At 34.1% G+C, this 24,430-nt stretch overlaps 1 protein-coding gene across 1 annotated transcript in view; it reads left to right on the top strand.

Annotated features, from left to right (window-relative positions):
• The window catches only part of LOC129227253 (neurogenic locus notch homolog protein 1-like), a 113,087-nt gene that overhangs the window by 62,595 nt on the left and 26,062 nt on the right, over positions 1-24,430 (top strand). Inside the window, exons 13-16 of the mRNA XM_054861771.1 lie at positions 1,894-2,040; positions 8,472-8,621; positions 16,000-16,124; positions 21,890-21,939. Of these exons, the coding sequence (XP_054717746.1) occupies positions 1,894-2,040; positions 8,472-8,621; positions 16,000-16,124; positions 21,890-21,939 (472 nt within the window). The remainder of the gene's footprint in view (positions 1-1,893; positions 2,041-8,471; positions 8,622-15,999; positions 16,125-21,889; positions 21,940-24,430) is intronic.

Raw genomic sequence — 24,430 nt, 5'->3', positions numbered from 1 at the left:
AGCTTAAAAAAAAAAAAGCTAAAAATATGTTTTTTTTTTTTTTTTTTTTTTTTTTTTTTTTTTTATACAGGGCAAAGTGAAAAATGAAATATTTTTGTAACGAAATATTTTCTATTTGATTATAAAAAGTATTTTTGATCAAATGAATCTCTAAATAAAAATTTGAACCAATAAATGAACGTAAGTGTTTTAGTAAAGGATTGTGAGTGAGGGAACGAAAGACGCTATTTCACTTTACTCCATCCACTTCGCCCCGCATGCACTCGACTGCTTGAGCAAAATATTAAAAATAAAAATAAGCTTAATAATAACTAAGCAAATATTGCATAGCATATTAGAAGGTCACAATTAATATTTAAAATGTTACTAAGAAGAACTTGATAATTTTATAATATCAAAAACAATTTTTGACTTTCAACAAATGTTACAATAAGAGTATCAATTTTTGAAAATTGCCAGTATTATCTTATGCTTTAATCTTTAGCGGTATTTTTTTCCTGACTGGAATAGACTACATGTGCAATTACATCGTCAAAATATTACCAGATAAGGTGGCGCTAAACGCAGAGCAAACAAATATTTCACCTTTTCATTTTGCCCGCTATTTCACTTTGCCCCACATTCCCCAACATAAAATTGAGCAAAAAAAGACACATTCCAAAATTCAACATTGACAGCAAACAGAACATTTGAACACACTCGATTCAATTCAGCTACACCCTTTTTTTTTAGAAACCACAGTGCTGCTAACGAAAATTCAGAATTTATTGAGTACTCGTGAAAATCTGCCCAATTTTCTTTTCATTACTTTGAAGCATATATACTTTTAAAATTCTTAATAATTAAACTATTGAAATCGGAACTTGGCTATATCTTTGTAAAATAATGGGAAATGTGAGTAGGCAACGAGTCTCTCGGAAATAAAAGAGCATAAATCCAGAGCAGAAAAGATAAAGCAATAGAGATAAATTTATTGGTACGTTATCTTTTAAATTTCTGGTACAAGAATATAAAAAGAAATTAATCTATTATATATTGTATTGCTTGATTAAGTTCTATGCTATTCTGTTACTGAAATTCATCAAGTTAGAACGTATCAAAATTGAGCTTCTAGCTTTGACTTCTTAGCAACTCATACCAAGAAAGTGAACTAAACACCTGAAACTATGTACAATTAAATGTATTCTAATAGCCGCTCAGTTCTGACTTTACATCATGGTTCAAGTATCCGTTACAGGTCCCCTTGCCAGATTGTGACATAGGTCCCTAGTCAATTTTGTCAGTATTAATACAAAATAATTTTTAATATTTTTTTTTCATCCCTAGCACTTCTTGAATGACTTGAAACAAAATTTTAATATTAAAAGCAAATATAAGGGTATTCTGAGCAGTGTTTGATAAGATGAGCTAAAATACCGTTTTAGCTTCAAAGACGTTTCGTATTGATACTACGAAGCAAACAAGCTAAATAAATCTGCGTCAATGAAATCTAAGACAAAATAACCTAAACCTTTATAGTTACGAAACAAAAACAAGGAAATAGTTAATGAAATTTTTTAAAAAAAGCAATCATGTTCAACAACATATATTTTTTTATTCCTCTGATTTTTGAAATATGTAATCAGTGGCATTAGTTTTCAGTTTTGAAAAATTGTTAGAGAGTTTTTTATGATAGCAGCAATATGCTCAGCAATCCACTTGTTCAGAATATGTCCTCAACTGTATTGGTTCAGAAACTAATTCAAATGCTTCGATTACTCAATATCGATCGTTTTCATTGCAGAGCATTGCATAACACCAAACCTTTACCCACAGTTTCTTGACCTTAAAACAAGACATTGCTATTTCAATTTGAATTTTCAGTAATTCCTTTCCTTTGAAAAATTTTTACAGCGCGAAAAATGTGTGAAAACGGTGAGTATGGATGGTCCACATGTGCTTGGAGACAAGCGACTTGCGTCGAAGATTGGACAAAGCCGGAAGGATATCGATGCGACTGTGGAAAAGGACAAGTTCGAACTTCAGAAGGAATTTGCCAAGGTAAGAGTTTGATATTAGATAAAATGCATCATATTATGTTACTAAAAATTCTCTCACCGAAAAGGTTTTCATTAAGTCATTGGGGGGGGGGGGATCCAATCAGAAGCCGGGAAACAAAAGAGTGGGAGAAAACGAACAACCCGAAAAAAGAAACTTAATTTTTTTTCCCAAGTGTATTGAACTTCCCCAAAATCGAGGTTATTGACCAAACAACATTTACAAATAATTGTGGCAGATGAAAAATCAAAACAGTAGCCAGAAGTCCAACAATACTGGGCGGTCATTCCAAGCTCGTCAGCTTGCGAGATCGAGATTTTCGCTCGGGTGATCGGTTGTGACGTAGAAATGTCGCAAAGTAGAATTTTAGTCTACTCGAACTTAGCTTGCGGCTAGGTTCGAGTAGATTAGAATACTACTTTGCTTCACTTCTACGTCACAACCGATCACGTGAGTGAGAATCTCGATCTCGCAAGCTGACGAGCTTGGAATGACCGCCCTGAACCGATGGAAGAACGAGCAAGCTTCTTAAACCTAACATAATTTTCATGCTCTTTCAGACGGTGCTTGAGGTCACGTTTAGTCTTACCAACGTAACGAAGTCAAAGTCCGAGTCAAATTCAAATAAAGCATAAAAATCACTTTAGGTTTTAAACAGTGATTAAGTTCTGTTATTTATTCATCAAGTCTTCTCCCCCGACGTGTATGAATTTTAATCTACAGATGGTTCAATATTTCCCTGACATTTTTACAAATTACCTTTTTTTGTCCCGGGTAGAAAATTTACAAATATACTCAGTTGCACTTCAACAACAGCAAAACAAACAAAATGATTTAAAAAAGGGGATAGAAAATATATATTGTGTTTAAACATTTTTTTCGTTTATCATCCACCGATGACTTTTGCGCGACATTGGCACAGATCGATAGTCCGATATTAAATAAAATCTAGATTACTATGATATCATATTTAGTAACAATGAAAATAAATCAATAAATAATATGAAACGAAAAGGAAAATTAATGCAGTGATAACTTTGTTTTATATTAGAAAGATATATTAAAATTACGATTTAAAGCTGTTATCAGATAAGGACACGTTATTGTTGAGGTAAGCATATTCAAATAAATGTACTTAATGCACTTATAATTGTATTGCATTTTTAGGAAGGAAAATCCTACATTTGTTAGCCTTTATTTATATTTTTTCTTTAAACTTATACAGAGTAAAGACAGACTTTTTCTTTGCAACAACCTTCTGAATGTTTGATATGGATTTCTCTCTTTTACTGTTTTACTTTTGCAACAGCCGCCTCCGACTATCAGCTGAGGTTTACCTTTTTACACAATGCGCCCTTCATACAATTGGCATTTTTACGTCAAAAGAATCCGCTTTTCGCATCTGCTTAAATAAACTCAGTGTATGCATTAAAACTATTTTAGTTATAGAAAAAATAAATAAAACCACAAATAATAAATACATAGTTTCTGAAATTCAGTTATAACATTTCTAAAAAAATCTCAAAAATGTAAAATTTCATATTTTCAACAAGATTTTCTTGTTACATTCGGAAATTGGACTTTATACAATTAAGTCGAATATATTTCTCTTCTGCAATTTCTGGTCTACAGATAAATCGAGCAAACAAATTATATAACAACACATAAATTAACTTTAAGAAATAACATTCTCAAAAATTCTACCCCATGATGCACAACTTTGGCAAAAATTGCACATGCATACCAAAGTTCATGTTCTTCCCCTTATCTTTCTCCCAGGACGAGAACCACAGACAAAAAAAAAAAATGCTTATTTTAATCATATATATTGATATAAAATCAATTTCATACAAAAGTTCCTTAAAAGAAAAGGACAAACCAGTTAAAACCAATCCCTTAGACATCTTTCGCCTAAGCTACTTCAAGGTTTCAATTCTTACAACCCTGAATATTGCCAATTTATAGAATTCGTTGGCAACAGCTCAAATTAAAACTAACTTAATATGCGAAAGGGAAACTCGGTTTCAAGGTACAGAACTTCGGCAGAAATGACATCATTGCACTCAATTTCATATTTCTTAGTGGTCATTGTTTTTCTGTCATTCTGCCATTGTTTTCTGTTGTTCAGTCAAGCAACAAACAGTTTCATATATTATGAATAGATATAAAAAGATTTGTTTTTAAATTTTTCTTTTTGAAAAGCACACACACACAAACCATTCAATTACCATTCTCTTAAGAGCTCTTAAATTTTCGCTTCTTATGCATTGATGAGATTAACTTTTCTATTGGAACTAGCAACAGCTGAAACTAAAATTTACTTTTCATGCCAAAGAAAAAAAAGGTATGAAACCACAGGCATTAGCGCAGCCTGGATTTCATTTCGGAAGGGGTTCAATTATGAATACTGTAAAAAAAAAAAGCCTAGCCCAATAACAGACTATCTTAAATCCGAATTTGGTTAAAATCATACAACAAACTACCTAATAGTTCTGCTCTTTTTTTCCCCCAACGTATTTACTCAAACCATTTTAAACAAAAAGACAGAGACCATGCTTTTACTTTGAAGTTGCTTCTTAGTGGAACTACACTGTAACTGTATTATTATTTCTTTTCGTATAATAGTTACGTTTTTTTATGGAAAAAAGGGAAAAAAAGAGGGCTTGTACATTTTCAAATTTGAGTTTCCTCACTTGTAATCAAATATAATTCAAGGAGTAAAACTCGAGTTTTACTGTACGAGCAGGAATATTGTATGTAAAAAAAAATGTACATTTTCATTTTTGGACGTTCTTACACATTTCGTGAAAAGTCCAGACTCTTTGGGCTCCTCCCTTTGGTCACTGACTGCAGGACAAATTCTCTTGACGTGGGCGCCGATATAGGGGAAAAGAGCGGGCTCAAGCCCCCCCCCCCTCCTTAGAAATTAGAACTTCCTTGCTTTTAATTTTTTTTCTTTGCAAAAATTTAAAAACTTTTTTCTCCTGCCATTAATATTATTTTATTGTGTTAATATTGTTATATTAATATAATTATTAAAAATGTCAAATTTTAATAATTCTAATCTGTACTGAAATCGGTTTCTATGCAGAAAATATCCTGATAAACCAAGGGGAAAATATCTGAGCCCCCATCCCCCCTTAAAATTTTGCACTTGGGTGCCCATGTCTCTTGAGAAAGATCAATCCAATTTTGACACAGCTTGAGAAATCCTATTTGGTACTCCTCCTTACCAGGAAACCACACGAAATAAGTAATAATGGAAAAAGATAAAAAACCTAGCAATGAAAAGATCATCTTGAGACATTTTTGTCGAAAAAAAATATTCACCCTCGTTCCCCAGCTAAAAATAATCTTCAGAAAATCTGCAGAAATAAATTTTTTTTGAAGTATTTTTCAAGATTTCTGCAGATTTTTAGAAGACAAGCAAAATCTGCATTTCTTCTTCAAAATAATCTGCAGAAAATCCACGCAAAAAAGTTTTCTTTTTAGTTTTCTCTTAATATTCTGCAGATTTTTTGAAGGTAAAAAAAAATCTGCAAATTTTCTTCAATTAGATCTACAGAAAATCTATACAAAAAATTCTCTTACAGTTTTCTCTAAATAGTTCGCACGTTTGTAGATATTTTATGGTCATCAAAAAGAAATCTGTATTTCAATTTAAATTATTTTTCAAAGTTTTATTACAGCATAAAAGTTTTTCACACTTTAAATTTTTTAAATATTTTTTTCAGTTTTTAGAAAATTAAACACATTTCTTTGTTTTTCTAATTAAAATCAGTAATAAATAACTTAAACTTTTCCCCCAAGAACTTTGATTTATATTTTGATAACTTAAATTGAAATTTAAAAGTATTTTAACACGTTTGAAACATTTACCAAATAAAAAATGTCTGTTTATTGTATTATATAAATAATATGACATGAAAATCAATTTTAATATAAGTGCATGATTCAAATCAAATAAAAGTGAAATTACAATACATCATTTTATTTATTTATTTATTTATTTATTTTTTTTTTTTTTTTGAAAACAAAACGATATTGAATAACGCAAGTTATTACATGGTTTGAAAGGGCTTTCAAAAATGTCAATTTCAAGAAGGATACGGATTAGAACAGAGTCAAATTTGTCTCACTTGGAGAAAAATCAGGAAATTGAAAATAAATAAGAACAAATATGACTTGAAATAATGTTCTCGGACGGCGCGCCGTTCGAGTACAAACGCACCGAACGCCAAACCTCTTACCGTCCACGGAGGCCTCGGTGCGTCCCGCAATATTCGGGTGCCACAAGGCTACGAGAGTAGATGACCCCTCGACCAGGTGACTCGTATTGTTTTTTTGCTCCGTCACGGAAACAAATAATTAGGGAAATTTCAAGTTTCATCATTGGAAACCCATGAAAAAATCTTGGATTCATGCCTCGGTTCACAAAAAGGTAAGACACTTTAAAATTCAACAATTATTATTTGATTAAATTAACTTTTATTTAATAAGTGTATTAGTATATTAGGGTTAGTTCGAAACGTTATGCCTAATCGGAGGTTTTTAATTTTTGAAATTTTTATTTTTTCACCGATTGACTTAAAATTTTGAGCGAACATTTACGTTGTCAATATCTATTAATAAAAAAAATTGTGTTACGATGCCTCAGTAATAACCAGCCTAATTAACTTAATTACTTTCCACCACGTGGTCGATTTGGATGAATTTTTCGAAATTTTTAATTTTTACAAATAGTTCTATTTATTATTTCGTCTTGAAACTTAATACTAATTTTACAATCATAGCGATGTATTTTTGTGACAAATTTGGTTTAATTATTTCAATTTGCATAAGCTCCAATTTAATAGAATTTAAATTTTCATTTTGGAGGAGTAGTACAAGTTTTAATTATATGTTTATTAAACAAACATGAAACAACACTCTGTAGTGAATTTACTCATTTTTATTAAAGAAATGTCGAAACTTAAAATTAAAAATGTTTTCGGATTTTTATTGCATTAATTTCATTTGTTATTAATTGTTATCTACTACTTTTAATTTGCTGGGTACATTTTTTGCAGTTTATCTACAGATTTTCTGCAGAATATTTAAGTATATTTAAAACATGCTTTCTTCACAAAATCTGCAGAAAATTTGAGCATATTTGGAACACGCTTTCTGCAAAAAATCTACAGATAAAATCTGCAGATTTTCTTTAGAAAGCATGTTCCAAATATGCTTAAATTTTCTGCAGATTTTTTTTATAGATTTTCTGCAGATTTTTTTTAGCTGGGTCTCCAGTTATCGAGGTATAAGGGCTTAAAATCCGCCGAAATTTTTAGTAAAGGGCTAAATAAAGACTTGGCGAGAAATTAATCACACAATTTTATCGTCTGCATCCATCAGCAAATCGTGTGAAAGATGTCTTCCATCACTTCTTGAAACTCGCTAAATTAGACGACTTTTCTTAAAATTTGGCAGTTTTTAAGACCTCTTATCTGTACCTCATAGCCAGAAGAACGTAAGTCACATTATGATAATGTTACAGGAGAGGGAAAAAACTTTTTTTCTGGCGCTTGGTAAAAGATGGGACGCGCGCTCTTTTAACCCTGGTAAAAAATGGGGTGGTTTCCATCAGTCAAAAGTACTACTTTTAGTCAATGAAATTGATAGAATAAGCAAAAGAAGTAACATGGAGCGAGGAAAACTTTCATTTTCCCAACACTTAACTTTTAATTTTTTTTAATGTCTGATTTTGAAAATAAGGCGTGGTGTTTATGACGTCACACATGATGTCCTTTGGCACATATGTTTCCGCGTTTCCCCATTATGATAACCAAGAAGCGAATTAAATATTGCGCCCTACGCTTGCTATCAACCCTATCGTTGCCAGTACACGTGAGTAAAGATGCGAATTAAATATTTTGCACTGTGAATGGCAATAGTGAATGGTATTTCATCATTTGTGATGTCATCGGCAGAAGCGTAAACAATGAAAGCTCACGGATTAAAATAATTTTTTAAAAATATTAAACTTAGCCAAATTATTTAAAAAATGGTCAGATCCTATGTTTTTAAGCATGCTCTATCAGAAAAAAAATACTTTAAACATTTTGGAAACGCCTATTGAAAAGGATTTTTTTAAAAGACTGACGTTAATATGGCTCGATGCGGAATAAACTTCTATAAACAATGCACTAATAAACCGAAAATCGCTATTTTCGGACTTCCGTCAGTCTGGCTTTGAGATACAGATATTTCAATTAGAGGGACACGCGGGAAAATAATTTATGCGTCCAGAAGCATGTTTTACGACGATCTTTAGATTGCTACTTATTTAAATTTTGTTTTTCTTATTACACTATTCCGTGGTTTCCTGGTTAGCTAAGTATCTTCGTTTTTTTTTTTAAAGACGTCGTAGAAATGAATCGTTCCTACTTTTTCAGATATTTGTGATGTGGAAAAGAATGAGAAGTACTGTGCAATGATGGGTGCTTTATGTGACGTCAGTGAACATAATGGAAATGTCGGCCGAGTTTGTAAGTGTCGGACATTCTTCCAGTCCAACAAGGAAGGAACGGCCTGTAACCAGCCAGGTAACATACTGTAGCAAAGCATGCAATTCCTTTGAAGAGTTTGAAATTCTACCCTGTTTTATTATTTTGACTTTGTTTTTATCATTTAGAATTAAAAATAATTTGGACATATGTTCGTATTATGGGTAATTTTTAGTTTTTTTTAGATGTAAGAGTCAACTGTTCATTTAAATGCTGTTTAGGCATTAATAAATTGAATCAGACTTCTATTTGACTAACCCTAGTTTACGAATTTCTAAATTTTACGAATTTTCCCACGGAATTAAGAATATTTTCAAATTTCCTTCTAATAACCTTTAAACAACTAAACGCATTCATTACTTAACGAATTTTCTTTTGCTTGACCTAAGGCCCCCTATATATACGAGTCGGCGCATCAGCTTAAGATTAGCCGTTTTGGATCGGAGCGCGTGTTTGGGTAGTTGTCTTTTCTGGCGAGTTATCGCGTTTGGTGATTGTTCAGTGTGAACAATTCTTAGCGGCACACGTGAATTGTTTATTAAATAAAATACTATTTTTGGCAAATTTGGCGAAATCCGAAACTTTGCTGTAGTAACCCAAGCAGTGCAACAATGAAAAATCCGATACAAAATGGCTAAACTTAAACTGATGCGTCGTTCTATCTATATAGCGGCTCTAGACGAACCTAGACTTTTTCTAACATCATTCTTCAAATGTTTTTCACATATATCTTCCATTTTTCTACGCTCTTGTGAAGAATCCTGGAATAAAAGTAGTGGTTACCCTGTATTTTTCCTTTTATTCAAGAAAATATAGTGTGGATTTGATAAATTAAATTTTGACTTTGAGAATGTTTCCATCTTTTCGGATTAATAGAGAAGAAGGATTTGTATTGAGTTGAGTTGAGATACTTTCGTTGTAATTTTGGAAAAATTATTCCAACTGATACTCGCACAATAACGCATTTCATTTTCACTGAACATCTTAAAAAGAATTAAATATTGTCGAAGTCAAGCTTCAACTTATCAGAGCGACACTATAGCACCGTAAAGGGGAAACTGAATCAAATTGCCATTGTTAGCATTTCACCTAAGACTTAAAAAAAGTTTTTAATAGTAATAAATAAATTTAATTCTGTATGTAATGATTATTCCTTATAATTTTGATTGGTTTTAATTGAGAAATTATAGAAATTGATGCAATTTATTTTTAAGATTTAATTTTATCATTTTTACATGGAGTGTGGGGCTTTCGTGAGTTAAAAACTTACGTTTAAGTGGCGTAAAATATTATGAAAATTAAAATTCTCCTTAACGAACTTCTCCACTTGACGAATTTATTCCTGCATCTATCAGCTTCGTTAAATATAAGTCTAATTGTACCATGAAAGAGCATCCTCTATATGTAATAGCCAATGATCGAGTAACGCTCCTGAAGTCATCAACACTGAAACTCGCGCAGCGGCATGATAATTTGATAATATGTTTTGGTAATGTTTAAAATGCAGGGAAAGGCTTTATTGTGACAAGACTGAACTTGATCCGGGACAGGGCCGGCTCTAGCAGTTTTGCGGCCCCGGACAAATCTGCAAAGCGCCGCCCCTCCACACAGTAATAATAATAATAGTGCAAAAAAAAAAAAAAAAAAAAAAAAAAAAAACTTTTCAAACATTACATGTTTTTATTTTTGCTTTACAAATATAGTTTACTAGCTTTTACCCGCGGCTTCGCTCACGTTGATGTAGTTTTTTTTCAATTGATTCATGTTAATGGTCATTACAGGCAGAGATCAAATAGTTACCGAAAAATTGTTTGTCTCTAGTTTCTTTGACATTTCGAATTGCCTGCCCCCTTAAATGTATCAAAAGGTATGATTAAAACTGAAAATCAGAGGGAAGGGTGATAAATGAAATGTCGGCGAAACTGGGAAGACACTCAAAAAATCACACAAAATAAATCTTGAAAACGTTCAGGAGTTGTAAAGAAGTTAGTTTGGGTAATTCTCAAAACATCCAATTCGAGTGAGGTCAACTATTCTTAAATAAAGTGAAACAGTTCCCTTATAATCGCGATCTCCGTCAAATACATAACATCCAGCGCTACACCGGAAATCTAAATTATTATATAATGTATAACTTCTTACCGTAGAAATCGTCCCAAAAAAGGGTCAACAATCACTACAAATCCTGATTCTAATAATGTCCCTTTAGAGTCAGAACATCAAACCATTAAAATCCATACCAGAAGGAAATCAACTGTTTCTAAAGTAAACGGTCCTGATTACAATACGAAGAAGTTCAGAGTAAAAATACCATTGCACCAGAGTAAAAATAGTACTCTTTTATAAAAGAAAAAACGATATTTAAGCATATACAAATTTGAGGAATTTCCAAAATATAAAATTAAACTTCACTTGTTTAAAAAGATTTATCTTTTTTTCTTTCTTTTTTAACATAGTCTAAAACCTTTTCTATATTGCTATTGAAGTACAAACTTTTAAAAAGTGTAACTGCCCGTAATCCCTTACTGCGATTTAAAATGTTATTAAATTTGCGTTAATCGTTTTGGGATACCTTAAGTGAGACTCCTCCTCCCTACTTTGTAAAACTGTGTGTTACAAATTTTCATCGAAAAAAGAGAGTCGCCAAATACAGAGATACTTCTGGTGATTATAAAATGATGCTACCCGAAATGTTTCCAATAAACAGTAAAAATTTAGCAATTTTTTGAAATTGTGTGCAAAGACAAATTAATGGAAGTTTTTGTGCTGTTTATGGATTCGCTTAATTTAGTTGGCGAATTACTTTACATGTTAACAAATTTAAAGAAGGAAATATTAAAGAAATGGCGATATTTGGTTACATGGTGAAAACCTAGAAACAGTATTGCCTAGTCTTTAGCTTCAAAAAGAGCGACAGTTGAAAAAAATGCCAAATGCCTTAGCTATTGAAATGATTCCACAAAAAAAGTTTGGCTAGATTCCTGCTGATCAATAAAATACCCAGTCAACACAAATAAATGAAAAAAAAAACCCCATTAATTGCCTCAAAGTTGCATTAAAATGGAAAATAATCAACCAAATCCATGTATTATTTGCCAATCTTGTGCGAGAATTTTACTTCAAGATTTGACTTAAGAAAAGCCTTGAATAATCACGAAAAGCAAAGATAGTCAACAGTACAACAATAGTCGCTTTCGACAGGGAGTTGAGATGATACACTAAATATTGTATTGAGTTGAGGAAAGCCTTCGAACATGGAATTAAAATGCTCATAACTCGTTTTTCATTAAACTTAGAAAGTTCGAACAGGTGCCATCTTCAGCAGAAAAATCAGAGCTTTCGATAGACATATAATGTTAATATGTGCAAGTATTTTTTCATCCCCATATTAGAGAATTTATACGAAAATAGTGTTTTATTGCCCCCTAAGGGGGTTTTGCTACCCATAACGGGACGAAATCTACCCTATGTGTTATTCTGATGCATAAGCTATATTATTGTAAAGTTTGATCAAAATCCATTCAGTAGTTTTTGCCTGAAAGAGTAACAAACATCCATACATCCATACAGACAAATTTTCGCATATGTAATAGTAGTAAGATTTCCCTTCTTTTTGGTAATTCGGTCTTTTTAATATGAAACGCTCTTCCAAAAATAAAATCTCTCTCCCCTCCCGCACCCCCTAAAATTGTTATTTTTTAAAATCCTTTGCTATAACAAGGATTTTAAAAAGCACTAGAAATTCTAAGCATGCTAGTTTAAATAGTTTTATTTTAGCAATAGATTTCTCCTTGTCACGCGTAGAACAGGAACTTTTCCGCTGGCGGCTTCCTGCATTGTCCGACAGTGGCACAACCAGAAAATATTATAGGGGAGGGGGCACGCTTAAAATTTCCCGTACCTGCTCGGGGGGGGGGGGGGGGGTCCAGGGGAAAATTTTGAACTTGTAGTCCTAAGAACGCAGTTTAAGACGGTCTCTGACGGTGAAAAGTTTTAGGGTACCTTCTAAGGAAATTTTAAGAGACTGAAGTCTTCAAATGCGATTATAGGTGATATGTGTTGACGTTAGAGTAAGAAATAGGCTTCGGCGCTGTTTTCAATCAATTTTTTCTTTGAAAACAGAGTAAAATCGATCGATCACCTCTCCCCTCAATTTTTCGACATTAAAGCTCCAAAACGGAGTTACAGACAAACTTTTATGATTACGGATGAAGGAGCTCTTTGGTTCTCCCCAGAAAATATTTCGAAATACAGTGGAAGCCGGTTAATTGAATCAGTGGTTAATTGAATCAGCTGCTTTAAAAGTGGCCAAAAAGAAAAGAGATATGAGGATAAAAGAAATACGAAGTGTAGGAATGAAAAATGTGTTTCAGACATTCGAAACAAAATGCCGCCCCTAAAATTTGCCGCCCCGGAGAGGGGTCCGGTTTGTCCGGCCGACCCTGTTCGGGAGCTTAACTGTTTTACTGGTAACACTATCATTTCAAGGGAATGAAGAAATGAAAAAGGGGTCAACAATGAACGCTATCCACTGGAATTTAAGGTTAATCCACAGGAGTTAGAATTAAAATTTCAACTATCGAAATATCATCAAACAGGCAATTGCTTAGTTCAAATGTAGAAGCAACTTTCAACCATCATATCTTGACGGGCGATTTTCTTGTTTATATTATTTATACTCCGGTTCATAGCTATGACTTAGTCATAGCTACCTCTCGGTTATACTTACCTATTACTAATACCTTACTATTACCTATAGTTAGGTTACCTCTCGGAGGTTGAGCGTCACTCTCTACTTAGAGAAAAATATCATTCTCTAACTCGAGAAGAACAAAAATTCTAATAATAAGGGGAATGGAAAGTAATGGCTTCTACCAACAGTTTCGTGAAGTATATCGTCGCCTCAGAGCAACGGTAAGATATCTTACTACCAAACGGCACGACCTTGAGGGTCACGGATCCGGTCGAAATTCTGGATTTAGGTCAATTCCCGCTAGATATGAGCCCAGGTAAAGCGGTTTGACTGCATAGGCCCTAGTTCGCCTGCAACGGCGGTTCAAAGTTGCTATTTGAGTCCAGAAAAGCAATGATTTTTCCAATGAAATTAAACTTTTTTAACTCTTTTTTTTTTACATTTGCATTGCAGTATTAACTAATTAAATGCAGTCACAACACAGAATAAATACCCCCCCCCCCCCCACTTCCTTATACTGACAATCGCCACTGCATATCTTGGGAGGGTAGATATTGTCCCAAAGCTTCAAATTCCAATAAAACGTCATTGCAATTCTGGAGTCCTTCAAACCAGTGTAGTTCAGACGGCAAAAATTTGAGGGTCGAGAATCAGGATAAACTTCTGGATTTAGGTAAATTTGGGGGCCGTGGTAGCCCGATCGGTAGAGTGTCGGATTCGGGGCCGGAGGGTCCTGGTTCGAACCTCGATGGCCGAAGACCCACCGTCGTCATTAAAGGGGACTGAGCGACGTTAAATATGCTCGTGGTCTCAATGTTCTCCAAGTGAAACGATACCTCTGGGGGTGCTAGCACCAGGTAGCTATTAGCTTCTGGACTAGTACTAAATTCTCATTAACTGTTTGATCCGGTGATGGTGCTGCCATCTATCGGTATATAAATCAATGGAGGCAAGGCACTTAGTATGCAGTCTTCGACATAAATACAGTTGTAGTCAGTTGTGAATCTGAATAGGAATAGGAATAGGTAAATTCGTACTAAATATGAGCCCAGGTAAAAATAGTTTGAGTGCATTAGCTCTAGTTCGGCTGCAAGGAGGGTCTAAATTTGCTTGTTTAGCTCCAGAACTGCAGTAGCGGTTTCTTTGGAATTTGGCACACTATTTGCTCTCCTAACATCTGTCGTGTCTCTTGTGAGTACAGCATAGGGGTGGTGGGATTTATTCTATACTGTGAATGCATTTAGTTGGGTAATACTACAATGCAATATCAATAAAAGAGTAAAAAAAGATTAATTTCAAAGGAAAAACCATTGCTTTTCTGTAGCTAATCAACAAACGTTAAACCTCCATTACGGCCGAACTAAGACCTATGCAGTCAAACCGCTTTACCTGGGCTATATCTAGTGGGAATTGACCTAAATCCAGAATTTCGCCCTGATCCGTGACCCTCAAGGTCGTGCCGTTTGGTAGTTAGTATTGTAACGGATTCGGTGCGGCTTCCAACTTTCTCGAAAGGATGACACAGTTCTTGATAAAAACACAGGAAATTTATTTACACTATGTACAGGAAAGATTGTCAACAATTGCTAAATTATTCATCAGCAATTAAGCAATTATCACACAACACCGTAAACTCAACGTTTACACGCGTATTTACTTCCAAATACGAAACCAACACAGCGAAATGCTTCGCTATAAACAGAGCAAATCCGCTCTCAGTTCGAAATCTGAATCGAAACTCCCCTGTTTATCCATCGCTAACGGCTTATATAAACATCGAAGAATTTTCCATAACATTCTTTCTGCTTCGAGAAATGCGTAGACCGTTATCAAATTTTATCAATGAAAAGAAAAGGAAATAGGGGTCGTATACTTTAGCCATATGAAAAAGGGGGTTGTATATTCATTACGGGAAACTATTTACAGGTTACGTTACTACAATAATTACTATTTACAGGATTTGTAACATTATTATTTCTGGGATCAGATATCTTACTGTTGCTCTGAGGCGACAATATGTGCAGCAAATGCAGCACAGGATCATATCTTTCACTGGATACTCCGATGTCCTAATAAGGCAAACCATCGTCTCAATCGGATGCAATCTGCTCTTTCATGTTATCAAATTATAGGAAAAAGGACGTCACACAATAACATTTTTATTTTTGAAATCGTCAACGACATAAATTATGTACAAGAAAGCTACAGTGAATCGTGAAGAAATAAACCTTACCGTAAAATAAAGCCAGGTAGTTTTACATCACTCCTCCGTAATAAAGTTTGCTTGTGTTGCCTAGGGATAAGAAACTGATTGTTTATAGGCTTGACCATCAGTTGGACTTTCTGATGATGATGAAGTCACGATCAAACCGAATGTTTATCATACTACATCGAAATATGGCTTTATTGATCCCACATGGCCTTATATGCAAGTTAGTTTTTTAAACATATAGGAAATCTGATTTGAGTAAATGGAAAGTAAATAGTCTGTTTCTGGTCAGTGCTAATTCTTATATTAGCTACCAGTTTGTTTGGCACTCTTAGCTTCCTTAAGAAGTTTTTCACTTCCAGCTCATTCGCTTCCTAAGCCGGGCTGATGAGTGCTAATAAGAACGAAACTGCAGTCCTCGGCTGGAACTGACTGAGCTGGCGGTGTATTTCATACATAGGAAATCGTTTAATTTACGATACTTATTTTATTGTGAGTAAGTTTTTATTTTTTAGCGAAGCATTCTTACTTGGTGACGCTGCCACTGGATTTACCGACATATTTAGCAGAATATCGAACAGCGGACCAACAGCAAACAGAATTTGACCAACGAAAAATACAGAAAGATGTCACAACAGCTGTGAGTTGAATTCATATATTGCGTAAACAATTATACATGTAATTGAATCTGTGAGTCCAAAAGCCAGTCATCTCCTTTGTTAAAATCCAAAAGAGGACTGGTTTCCGGACTCATTGACTCAAATGTAGTTACTAAATTAAAGTATGTTACAAAAGATGGCTTGTAATTTACACGCTTTGACGCATACTATGCAAAAGATTTCGTAGCATTTAAGTTCTCAACATTTTTCAGGAAATTAAACAATAGTCTATTTTAGAGCAGCTATATAGATAGGCCGACGCATCAGCTTAAGTTTAGCCATTTTGGATCGGATTTTCCATTGTTGCACTGCTTGGGTTAGCACAGCAAAGTTTCGGATTTCGTCAAATTTGCAGAATATAATATTTTATTTTACAAACAATTCATGTGCAGCTAATAATTGCTTACAGTGAACAGTCACCAACGCGATAACTCGCCAGAAAATACAACCACTCATACACTAGAGATGAGTTCGGGCTCATTTTTGAGAGCCCGGGCCCGCCCGAGCCCGAAAATTTGTAACCGAGCCCGCCCGAGTCCGAGTGATATTGTCTCGGACCACAATCCGAGCCCGCCCGAGCCCGAAGGAAACTTTCTTGTATCAAAAACTGAGCCTTCCACAGTCTGACATGATCTCTCTGTTAATGAAAAATGTTACGTCAAATGTTCTTCATTAACAGAGGTTTCTAAATTTTCTTAAAATGTTCCACTTCAAATGCATTACTGTATGACATATTGCAATAGTAATCACAAAAAAAAACACTATAAATAAGCGTTAATTAATTTTTTGGGAAAGGGGGGGGGGGTAAATTTGACATTGATTGAACTGATTTAAATGTTCCTTTCATTTTCTCACAGTAGGAAAATGTTTATTTGCTTTGAATTTGTATGGAGATAGGCGATTGAATATCTGTGCTTGAGCCCGAGCCTGCCCGAGCCCGAAACCTATTTTCGGGTCTTGAGCCCGAGCCCGCTTCGGGCCCGGGCTCGGGCTGAGCCCGTCTCATCTCTATCATACACGCGCTAAGATCCAAAAAGGCGTGATGCGTCGGCTCGTATATATGTGGGCCTTAGTCTATTTAAGTGAAATCAGTTGAAAAATAATTCTCGCGCATGTGATGATATATTTATATTCAGAGGTAAAAACTTTTGAAAATTAAGATTAGTAAAAAGGAACTACTTTGATATACCCCCCCCCAAATCGAAAATTTGGCGACTTTTTTTGTTTTTGTTGACACAAAACTTTGTTGCCACAAAAATTGTTGCCACAAAACTTTAAAAGAAACTCAAAAAATGGTTCAAAATACAAGAAAATACTAAATTTGGCAAAAGCAAAAACCTAAAAGCTGAAAAAACCTAAATAGGCAACACCAAAATAAGAAACAGCAACCCTAAAAAGTCCGTAGGAAATGCCAGATTTGGCGCGTAATTTTTGGGGGTGTATATCAAAGTTATACCAGTAAAAATATTTAACAGCAACGTCAAATTGCACAAAGTTGCAGATTACTTCATTGGAGTTACAAGGAATCCCCTTTTCAAAGCAAAATAAATGAGCTTATGGATTAAAAGACTCGCAATTCAAAGCTGAAGTTTGTAGAAACTACGACTTTTTCGTAGCAGTTGGCAGCTCTGTTTATATTTGTTCGCAGCATTTATCGTAACTTTAACTAGGGTAATGGCGCCAGAAACAGACAAGGGTCCAGTAACAGACAGTCATAAGTTTGGATTTAAATAATAAGAATTTTAGGCGGGTAAAACTGATGTTGATGTGATCCATGAGTACGGTGCAACTATCTACTGTTATCAGAGTGAATGTAATGAACCAGTTGGTTTTTACATGGAAGGTTATGAACAGACAACCACGAGGTCAGCTGATGTTTCATGTTGATTTGAATTTAATAAGGCTTGAGTTCTAAAAAAATGAAGTAATAGTTTAAAAAACTAAAAAAACACGCTTTCGTAGCAAAATGAACTAAAAAGTGACAAATAATCTTTGGGATGATAGTAGTTGACCAATCACTTAATTTCAATGTAATACAAAAAACCGTGGGGTGCTGTCTATTTACATTTTTGCATGGACAACAAATGGAAGAAATTCAAGACAACTGATAAGAAGCTCCCCACGCTTTTTTGTATTACATTAAAATTAAGTGATTGGTCAACTACTGTCATCCAAAGATTATTTTTCATTTTTTAGTTCATCTTGCTACGAAAGCGTGTTTTTTTAGTTTTTTAAACTATTATTTTATCATCTACTTTTTAGTTTAACTTGTTTTTGCGAAAAAAATATCGATGCATGTGTGCGAAAATCATATCTACATTACTTTGAAAATTTGAGCTGCATTTGAATAAAAGTTTTTTTCAACAATGATCAGCAATGAGTTTCCAGTTGAAGGCTCACCTAAATTTTGGCATGAAATTAGTTAAAAACAATTATATTTCATGTTCTAATTACCTTGGAACATTGGAACAAAATTTTGTCTGATGCAGAAAAATTAAAGGTTTCTGTAGATATTTTAAAATAATTTTTGCGAGCATTTTTTAATGTATTTTTAAAAAAAATTTCCTTTTTCACATTGTTGGATTTATGCCAAAATATTGATTAAAATTGGAGGAAACTAACAAAAGAGTTAATTAATTAATTTGATTATAGAATATTGCATTGTCATCGGGTCTGAGATCGCGTGCCGAATTTCAAAAGAATCCGATCGCAGGAAGTGGGCGAAATTTGAGCTGCAAGATTCCGTTACAACATACATACATACATACATACATACATACATACATACAAGTGAAGCTAATAAAGGCGTAATAAAAACTAGTATGTTGTGGCCATCACGAAACTTTCTTCTATATTTTTTCCTTTTTCTGATCCCTCCCCATGCTTGACGAGGAAGCAATATTCCCAACAAAAACAAAATTACACATGCAAAAACTTGACGACCATCCCAATGTCTGAATTATTGCAAAAGCAAAGCAAAGAGCGAAAATTGAAAGTTATTTTAAAAGCCTTGCTTGAATTAATTACAAATATTTTATTTGTTAACAAACATAAGATGGCAACAGTTAAAAATTTTAAATCATTGAGATAATATTTCCTATCATTTCCATACAATTAAAATCACGAGAAATACGCAGACGACAATTTATTACGATTTATCTTTCTTATTGTTGCATTAATAAAAATATTTTTATTCGCAAAAAAAAAAAAAAAAAAAATCAACACCTCTTGGAGCGATCGGCGTTAAAATAGAACCAAAGCCTGTTTACATATGGATTCACATATATTCCAAATTTCAACCAGAACGTAGCATTACTTCTTGAGATAGGGCACTCAAAATGGGAAAAAAAGAACGGGTGATTGCGCTACCCCCCCTTTTAGCTGTTGACACAAAACTAAAATCAGTTCTTATACCCACTAAGGGCTACTTGCCGATAAATTTTTCTTTCATTCCGTTCATTATTTCTTGAGATACAGCAGTCACAATTGACGACAAAAAACGTTCTACAGCTCAACCCCCGTTTGAGTTATTGACACCAAAATTGAATCAGCAACCTGTTCCTGTTAATACCAACATATGGACCAAATTTTGTTTGATTTCCGCCAGTAACTTCCTGAGGAATAGCAAGCACGCGTAACTCGAAAAACGTCCCATTGCTCCACCCCCCTTGGAGGAATTCGCGCCAAAAACTAATGGGCACAAGTTCACATAGGGGCACATATGTGTACTAAATTTCGTTCGATTTCATGCGGTAGTTTTTGTTGTAGAGCGGCCACAAAAAACTGGTCACACACAGACGTGACACACATACATACACACACACATACATACATACACACACACATACACACACACACACAGACAGACAGACATTTTCCAAAAATGGTCGAAATGGACTCAGCACACCTCAAAACGTTCGAATCCGTCAAAATTCGAAATTCGAAAATTTGCACGAATCCAATACTTTCTTCTATATATTAGATATAGAAGAAAGTAATAAAGTACTTTTGTACATTTTAAAGAGAAAAAGCTTTCCTCATCCTATCTGTTACTGGGTATCATCAAATTTTTCGGTGTGTATTACTGGGGGGTCGGATCCTTTTTCGAAATTGAGCGAATAAAAGTAGAATTAACTAATTAAGAGGATAAGCAGCCAAACGTTAGATGAGATATAGTTGCATGAGATAAAAATAGTTTTAAAAGTCTAAATACATGAAAAGGCTCAAGAAATTGAGTTAAACTGAGAGCAATGTCCTTAAGCATGTCTGTTACTGGTGCCGTTACCGTACAATTAGATAATTGTTCGATTTTAAAGAGAACAATGAATGGTTTTTCAGTTAATATTGGTACTAGTTCTGCTCAGTCTAGGCAGAGCAATTATTAGACTATTGTTTACTGTAGTTTATAATTTAGTAGTAGTTTAAAAATAAAGTCGCACTGTATCTACTTATCGCACTCGGGCATCAGAAATGACACTACTCCAGAAGCAGCATCAAATAAATTCAAGGATTTAGGCAATACACTTCTTATAACTAACTTATTATAAAACTAGTGGAACCCGCACGACTTTGCCCGTAGTAGAAAAATTAAAAGATCATTTGGTTCGCTTGTATATTTACAAATAATGGATGATGAATTTCTTGCAAATTGACAATGTTCATTCGCTCTCCCATTCCACGTCATGATAATTTCGTAATTGACTCGTCCATCTTATGATAATTTTGCTCCGGAAAATGTTCTTAAAATTGAAATAAAAAAAGAACAGAATCGAATTTTCGAAAAATCGCTTCGAGGTGCACACCCCCATGCTACAAACTTACTTTGTGCCAAATTTCATGAAAATCGGTCGAACGGTCTAGGTGCTATGCGCGTCACAGAGATCCACACATCCAGATATCCTGATAGAGAGACTTTGAGCTTTATTATTGGTAAAAATAATAACATTTCCACAAAACTTTTTTAATGTTATGTTTACTTGTTAGTTTTTGTAGTCTTAATTTATAGTGCATAGTTAAAGTTCGGATTTTTATTTCCAAATATGGAATTTTAAAGTGTTGCTATTGATGTTATTATTTATACTCTACCACGGTGCTAGTTATGGAAATTAACTTTATGAGACTTGTGGCAATAATGAACATTAAATTTAGACTTAAAATCAATTAAGACAATAAGAAGCAAAGGGATATGCAAAATAAAAAATTTGGAGATAACCAGCACAAATGGTAGGTGAACCTCTCCTCTGCCTTAGGGCAAAGGACAGTACTAGTAATCCTGATAGGTTCTGTTACACAGCATGATTTAGAAAAAGTTTTCAATGAAAGCCTACCTAGGATCTTATCTTTAAACGCGTTTTACTCAAAAACTTGAGAATATCCATTTACATCCCACTGCTTCTCATTACCTCAATTATTAGTACGATTTTTCTCACTTAGGAGTGTGTCGCTTGCTGCCGGGTTGCAACATTTTATTAAAATTAGTGGGGATATTTCGATGATTGGGAATCCGGCGATCTATCTTCATTGGCGTCAATTTTTGGCTCCAGCAACTGCGCGAGAGGTATTTTTCTTTGCAATTCAAAACAAAGAGATCGGAAACATCTATTCACTTAGGGTTACTATAAATCAGCAGGGTTACAAAAATAAAATTATTTACGCCAAAAATAAGACGACCGCGCCAGATTCCCAATTATCGAAATATCCCCGAATTAGTGATTAAAAATAACTGATTATTTCTCTTGGTTTTCAGATGAGATCGATGTTTCCATGGTTCATCCAAGCTAACGAGCTTGTTTGCAAGTAAGTTTTTTCTTTTTTTTTTTTGTAAATTAACCTCAAATTGTTTACGAACAGAGACAACAGACGCACCGTATTTCAAAATCATTTCTAACAGCCAATCACGACACACTGATATATATAAAAGCAAAGGTGATTAATGAAGATATCAGGGTAGAATTACGGTAACCGGGTCGTGGCGATAAATGTTTCATTCTGGCAACCCGATACCTCAATTGGCGACAGAGCATTATTAGCAACCCTACAACAAGGCTGATTCGCTATTCGTTTGGCCAATCGGCGGTACACAAAATTGTGATTGATTTGTCTCATACAGCTTTTTTTTTTTAATTCTATAGAATCATTTTTTTAAATATCTGAAAAATGATTTTTTTTCTGAAAATTGGCAACGTAAACTGTCTTTTTTCATATTTTAGATTGTCGAAACATTTTATAAAATTTTACATCGTGGAATGTTTTTCACTCTTAATTGTTGATTTAAAAAGTAGTCATTCATATCTTTTTGGATACTTTTTTTTAAGATTTTGCTCGCCGTAAGTACTTTTCTGAATGTTTTATTGTTCCATCTTTAACTTAAAGTTTATTAATTATTGCAATTATTCAGCAAGGTAAAATTAAAATTTGCAGTTATGTATATGATAACGTTCTCTGACTGGATCTTTTCGTGTTGTTTAATTTATCTATTTTCGTTTTACTGTTACACTTTAACTGTACTTAATGGCGTTTTCTGTTTACTTGACGATTTATTTCATACTTTAATGTCGTTTTCGATCCAACTTTTAATGTTGTTAAATTTTTTTAGAATTTATTTTACATTTTTTTCCCTTAGAATTTGTTTCAATGTTTTTCCGGTACAGTAATTTAAATTTTAATGGAGTTGTTGAATCATTTAATTAGAATGTTATTTTACATTTTAACAGAGCTTTAGCGTCATTTTGTAGCACTTTTAATTATTTAGCAATTTTTTTGAATATTAATACAATGTTAATGATACATAATGTTTCGTTTCCTTTTTGCTCATTTCGCTCATTGATAGTTATGTATTTTGTTCGAATAAAATGTGCACGCTACCCAAAAACAGCTTAAGTTATTGTTTTTTTTTTTTTTTTGCATTAAATGTTTTTGAAAACTATCAATTATCTGTTCCAAATATCCACTCCCCCACCCTGTTTTTTTCTTTCAAGTATTTAATTGTTTTCTCTCTTTAAAAAATGCTAGCTATATTCTATGATTTCCTAAATTAGGTTTAATAATGTGTTTCTACGTAAATTTTGTTACATTATCATCATTTAAAAGAGGAAAAGGAATTTTAATATTTTTTTTCTTTGCGATTACGTTTAGGGAAAGAAAATAGTTAACAGGCTCTTTGTTGCCAAGGTGACAGCTTGAGTCATCGAGAGCTCCGCCCATTTTTTTTCGGGGGGGGGGGGGGGAGTCTATTCTTATTGGTAGATTTCCTTTGTTTACATTGAAGTACTTTGTTTACATTGAGTCGTAGGTGCCAACTTTGGCTGTTTTTGAAAAAATCCGCCAACGCGACCCCGGTTACCGTAATTCTACCGATATCAGCATTATTATGTGAGTGATTTATATGTTCATTTAAATTATACCCACTGTGTCATTGATTAGCTACGTGAGTCTGAAGAGCCATTTGCACCACTGATCAACCTGAATTTACCTTTTGGAAAAGGGGGGGGGGAGGGTCACAACGGGATTTATAAATATAACTTCTGTAACTTCTGTATTAGGATTAGAAATATGTTTTAAAATCATGGGTTGGCCGCTCATCTCCCACCATCCCCCTTCGCTGCGCCGCTAACTTGTACAAATTGTACTTACAAGTGCTAGAAACAAGTCAAAAAGAGCCGTACTCATTTCATGAGAGGAGAGGGAGGTGGGGATGTGCAGTATGCACGTTGAACAGCTGGAGGGCTAACGATGCCATCCTAGGTTTCGTAAAGCCTTTTAACCCTGTAAGCAATTTAGAAATAACTACAAAAATCTAGTTGGGGCAAACCCAACCTAGCAGCGTCGTAACGCTGCGATTAGGATCTGCGTAGCCTTCACAATGCTGCCAAGTTAGGTCAATTATGGACCTTTCCCAATCGTTTATTAAGAGCAGATTCCCTCAAAACAGCGACCTTTGCCCTCTTGCCCTTGAGACCATTCATTTTCTCAACCTGAACCAAACCGTCTTCACGTTTACACCAATGGTTCTGACTGAACTCTGATAAATGTCGAAACGGAAATTCTTACATCTTTTCCTTTTATGCCTTTACCGGGGAAAAAAACTGCTTTTGATAAACATGGCACTGGAGCAGTTTGCCCTCCTCAACAGCTTTGCAAAAAGGTCGTTATTCTGTTTGACTCCAAGGATGCCATTCAAACTATAGGATCTAAGGAAATACCCCTCTTGAAGAATATATTAGGTTGTCGGATCCTCCTGGAGAGTTTGATTAACCACAAGGAGACGACAAATAACATTCCAATGGAT

The sequence above is a fragment of the Uloborus diversus genome, chromosome 8 (assembly GCF_026930045.1).
Source record: "Uloborus diversus isolate 005 chromosome 8, Udiv.v.3.1, whole genome shotgun sequence".
Classification (NCBI taxonomy): Eukaryota; Metazoa; Arthropoda; class Arachnida; order Araneae; family Uloboridae; genus Uloborus; species Uloborus diversus.
The sequence above is the reverse complement of the archived record's forward strand: the minus strand, read 5'-3'. Positions and strand labels throughout refer to the sequence as shown.